Source organism: Antrostomus carolinensis, unplaced genomic scaffold (assembly GCF_000700745.2).
Source record: "Antrostomus carolinensis isolate BGI_N321 unplaced genomic scaffold, ASM70074v2 Scaffold17196, whole genome shotgun sequence".
Classification (NCBI taxonomy): domain Eukaryota; kingdom Metazoa; phylum Chordata; class Aves; order Caprimulgiformes; family Caprimulgidae; genus Antrostomus; species Antrostomus carolinensis.
In genome coordinates this window covers 1-4,049 of record NW_010319945.1, presented here as the reverse complement: position 1 = coordinate 4,049, position 4,049 = coordinate 1, and the positions used below count along the sequence as shown (strand labels likewise).

Genomic DNA, 4,049 nt, shown 5'->3' with positions numbered 1-4,049 from the left:
TGCTAGATGTTTTAATGTCAGGAGGGGACGGGACTATAATACAAACCAAAAGGTAGTGGGAAGTTGAGCAGGTACATGACAAAAAAAGAGAAAAAAAGAAAAAATAAACAAAAAAAAAAAAGGGAAGTCACGGAGATGACTTTCCTGTACATGTCGTTGAGAGAATCAGGAGTAGGCAAGCTGTCCTAAACAGGGGAAAAAAAACCCAAAGGGAGACAAGGAGCTTGTTAAGATGAGGAACAAAACATGGGTTGAAGGTTAAAAACGGGCAGAGTGGTTTGTTTTGCAGCGAGAAAAAAGGGGGCGGTGGATGGCGATTGGTGAGAGAGGAGAAGGTTCAGCAACACTTGCTCTTCCAGCCTGTCACCCCACCTCCGCTGCTGATATCTACATTTTCACTGTTGGGCTCTTTTACAGGGGTCTGCAATGAAATAAATACATAAATTAATTAAAGTTAGATGGTTCTTGAGACAAATGAAGTATTCAGAGCTGAAGAGACAGCGGCTTACAGAAGGAATGACATCATCAGATAATATTATGAAGAAGCTATGGCCAAAGAGCTCCACAGAACTGCAGGGAACCCTCCTCCCCTGGCCAGAAAAACCCATTTAAGGGATTTTTTGTTTTTTTTTTTTAATCTTGTTTTAAATCAACAACTGGAAGGCTGGAAAAAAAAAAACAACAACTTTTGACCTTGGACCACCCCAAAGTAAAACTACTTCTAGATCCTGCACTTGGGCTTTGGTGGAGTAAGTAAATCACAGCATCCAACCAACACAAGCTGAAGTTCGAGGATGTGAACTAATGACCTTCAAAAACCACAAGAGTAATTTTGGGGATAAAGAAGGGTTGTTCAAAAAGCATCTGCCTGCCAGTTCACCAGGACAGCAGTTCCCCAGGCAGCGGATGAAACGGGCTCGTCTGCGTCACGGGATGTAAACTTGGGTCAGACCAAAGGAAAAAATCAAAGTCTGGTGGTTTTGACGGGATGCTGACATCTGCTCCCAGCTGCTCAGGAACCAACCGAAACCTTCCTGAAAAGAGGGCAGTTTCATCTCCAAATCATCGAGTCCAACCATGAACCCAACACTGACCAGTCCCCTATGACTAACCCATGTCCCTCAGCACTGTGTCTACACGACTCTTCAATCCCTCCAGGGATGGGGACTCCACCACTGCCCTGGGCAACCCCTTCCAATGCCTCAGAACCCTTGCAGCAAAGAAATTCTTCCTCACATCCCATCTCAACTGCCCTGGCCACAACTTCAGCCCATTTCCTCTTGTCCTGTCCCTTGGGCCTTGGTTGAACAGACCCACCCCCACCTCTCTCCACCCTCCTCCAAGGGACTTGCACAGAGCCACAAGGTCTCCCCTCAGCCTCCTTTGCTCCAGGCTCAACACCCCCAGTTCCCTCAGCTGCTCCTCATCACATCTGTGCTCCAGATAAATACACTGAGGCCCAAAATAAGAATGCAAAGGTCAGGAGGGTGAGGAACCCTCACTAGTCTGACCTTCTGATTAGCAAAGTCCAGGGATTTTCATCCCATTTCTCCCATAAAGCTTGTCAAAAACTGGTTAGAAAACAGAACTACAATGGAGAAGCAGACAGTGCTGAGCAGATGTGTGTTTAGAACAGTTGTGAAAAGATCCAGCATTGACCTCGTGCTGAATTTCTAACCAATTAATTCAGATGACATTATCAATGGCATTCCCGCAGGAGAGCGGTGGCAGACAGTGCTGAAGACTGTCCCAACACGGGGCAGTCCCCACTCCTAAGCTGGAGCACAGAAAATAATACATAGGACAAGAGGAAATGGGCTCCAGTTGTGTCCAGGGCAGTTGAGATGGGATGTGAGGAAGAATTTCTTTGCTGAAAGGGTTCTGAGGCATTGGAAGGGGTTGCCCAGGGCAGTAGTGGAGTCCCCATCCCTGGAGGGATTGAAGAGTCGTGCAGACATAGTGCTGAGGGACATGGGTTAGTCATAGGGGACTGGTCACTGTTGGGTTCATGGTTGGACTCCATGAGCTTCAAGGGCTTTTCCAGTCCAGGTCATTCTGGGATTTGTTCAGGAGCAAAGCACATATGGCAGAGTTGGCCAACCCATGTCTCTTAAGCTCCAGAGAGTTTCAGTGCTGGAGGGGCATGACCTGAGTGTAAGCAGGAACGTGCCAGCACAGGGGTTACTGAATAAACCAAGCCCTTGCCTGTGGGAGTGCATCAGCTCACTGCAACTCAAATGATTTCAACTGAAAACTCAGCTGAAGCTCAACATGAGGTGGCAACGTGCGCTGGCAGCACAGAGCCAATAACCGTGTCCTGGGCTGCACCCAGAGCAGCGTGGGCAGCAGGTGGAGGGAGGGGATTCTGCCCCTCTGCTCCGCTCTCCTGACACCCCACCTGCAGTGCTGCCTCCAGTGCTGGGGCCACCAACAGCACAAGGACATGGAGCTACTGGAGCCAGTGCAGAGGAGGCCACGAGGATGATGCGAGGGCTGGAGCAGCTCTGTTGTGAGGACAGGCTGAGAGAGTTGGGGCTGTTCAGCCTGGAGAAGAGAAGGCTCCGGGGAGACCTTCTAGTGGCCTCCCAGTACCTGAAGGGGCTCCAGGAAGGCTGGGGAGGGACTTTGGCCAAGGGCAGGGAGGGACAGAACAAGGGGTGATGGCTTGAAAGTGGCAGAGGGGAGATGGAGCTGAGATGTGAGGAAGAAATTGTTTGGTGTGAGGGTGGTGAGCCAGTGTCCCAGGTTGTCCAGAAAAGTTGTGAAACATCAAACAAGAAGCTTAGAAGCTTCAGATGTACACGAGTCCTCCTTCAGGAACTCCAGGTCTCAGCATGCCAAAACCAAAACCAATTCAGTTAAACATCAAAAGCAACAATTTTTTGGGTTGGTTTTTTTTTCCCCCCCAAACAGACCCCATAGGCACTTACCTTTCGGAGAATGTCTTCTGCTAACGTGAGGAATGCCTTCTCAATGTTTATATTTGCTTTTGCACTAGTTTCGAAAAACCTAATACCGTGCTCCCTAGCAATCTAAACCAGAAAGAGAGAAGGAGGTTAGTGTCACTGGGAAGTCACTCCCTCGGTGCTGCTGGGACTCTGGGGTTAGCAGCATTGATGAGCGTGTAATAAGATGTCCTGTCTGAACAGGAGATGACAGACACCACACAAGCCTGTCAGGTGGTAACTGACTGCAAGGATGCCTTGAAAAATTTGAGTTATGAAAGAAAATGGAATCTGCAGCTGAACTCGTTGCATTCACGGCAACGCTGAGCAAACACTCTGCAGAGATACACACCCTTAGTAAATCTAGCCACCTCGTTCCTTCCCTGGCACATCCCCTTGTAGCACCTCAACCACCTGGAGATGGTGGGGAGTCTTGGTATTGATTTATTCACTTTGATAAGCAAGTTTTTGCCCAACACGTACCTGTTCGCCTTTTGCTTTAGGGACAACTCTTTTATCTTCCATGTCACACTTGTTTCCTAACAGCATCCTCTCCACGTCTTCGTTGGCGTGCTAAAAGGAGACAAGAGACACCTTTACACATCTCCCACGACAAGCAGTAAATATCTACTTCACTTTTGTATGTCCAGGCTCTTTGAACTCCAGGAAAACACCTAAAGGTCTTGGTGTCCTGCACTTGCAGAGCTGTAACAAAGACTGAGAGAGATCATTCTTCAGACTAAAGTGTTCCTGGAAGTGGAATGAGACAAGAGCTCCAGGTCTGACACAGCTCTGTCACCATCCCAGGGCCCATTATTTTCCCCTTTCCTTTTCATTTCTGTAGTGAAGTGTGAAATCCCAGGATGGCCTGGATTGGAAAAGCCCTGGAAGCTCATGGAGTCCAACCATGAACCCAACACTGACCAGTCCCCTATGACTAACCCATGTCCCTCAGCACTGTGTCTACACGACTCTTCAATCCCTCCAGGGATGGGGACTCCACCACTGCCCTGGCCAACCCAGGATATACACCGAGAGAACATGAACCAGGACATCAGAGAGAGGAAATGACCCCGAGCTGAGTGGTGCAGCTGACACACCAGA

The 4,049-nt window shown here is 48.8% G+C and overlaps 1 protein-coding gene across 1 annotated transcript; it reads right to left on the bottom strand.

Annotated features, from left to right (window-relative positions):
- Nucleotides 1–337: 337 nt before the first annotated feature.
- LOC104526097 (ras-related protein Rab-10) lies at nt 338–3,518 on the bottom strand (the record flags this gene model as incomplete). Its single annotated transcript, XM_010169454.2, has 3 exons — nt 338–421; nt 2,931–3,032; nt 3,429–3,518. Coding segments are annotated over 3 exons (276 nt in total), but the record flags the coding sequence as incomplete, so codon positions are not given.
- Nucleotides 3,519–4,049: the final 531 nt, after the last annotated feature.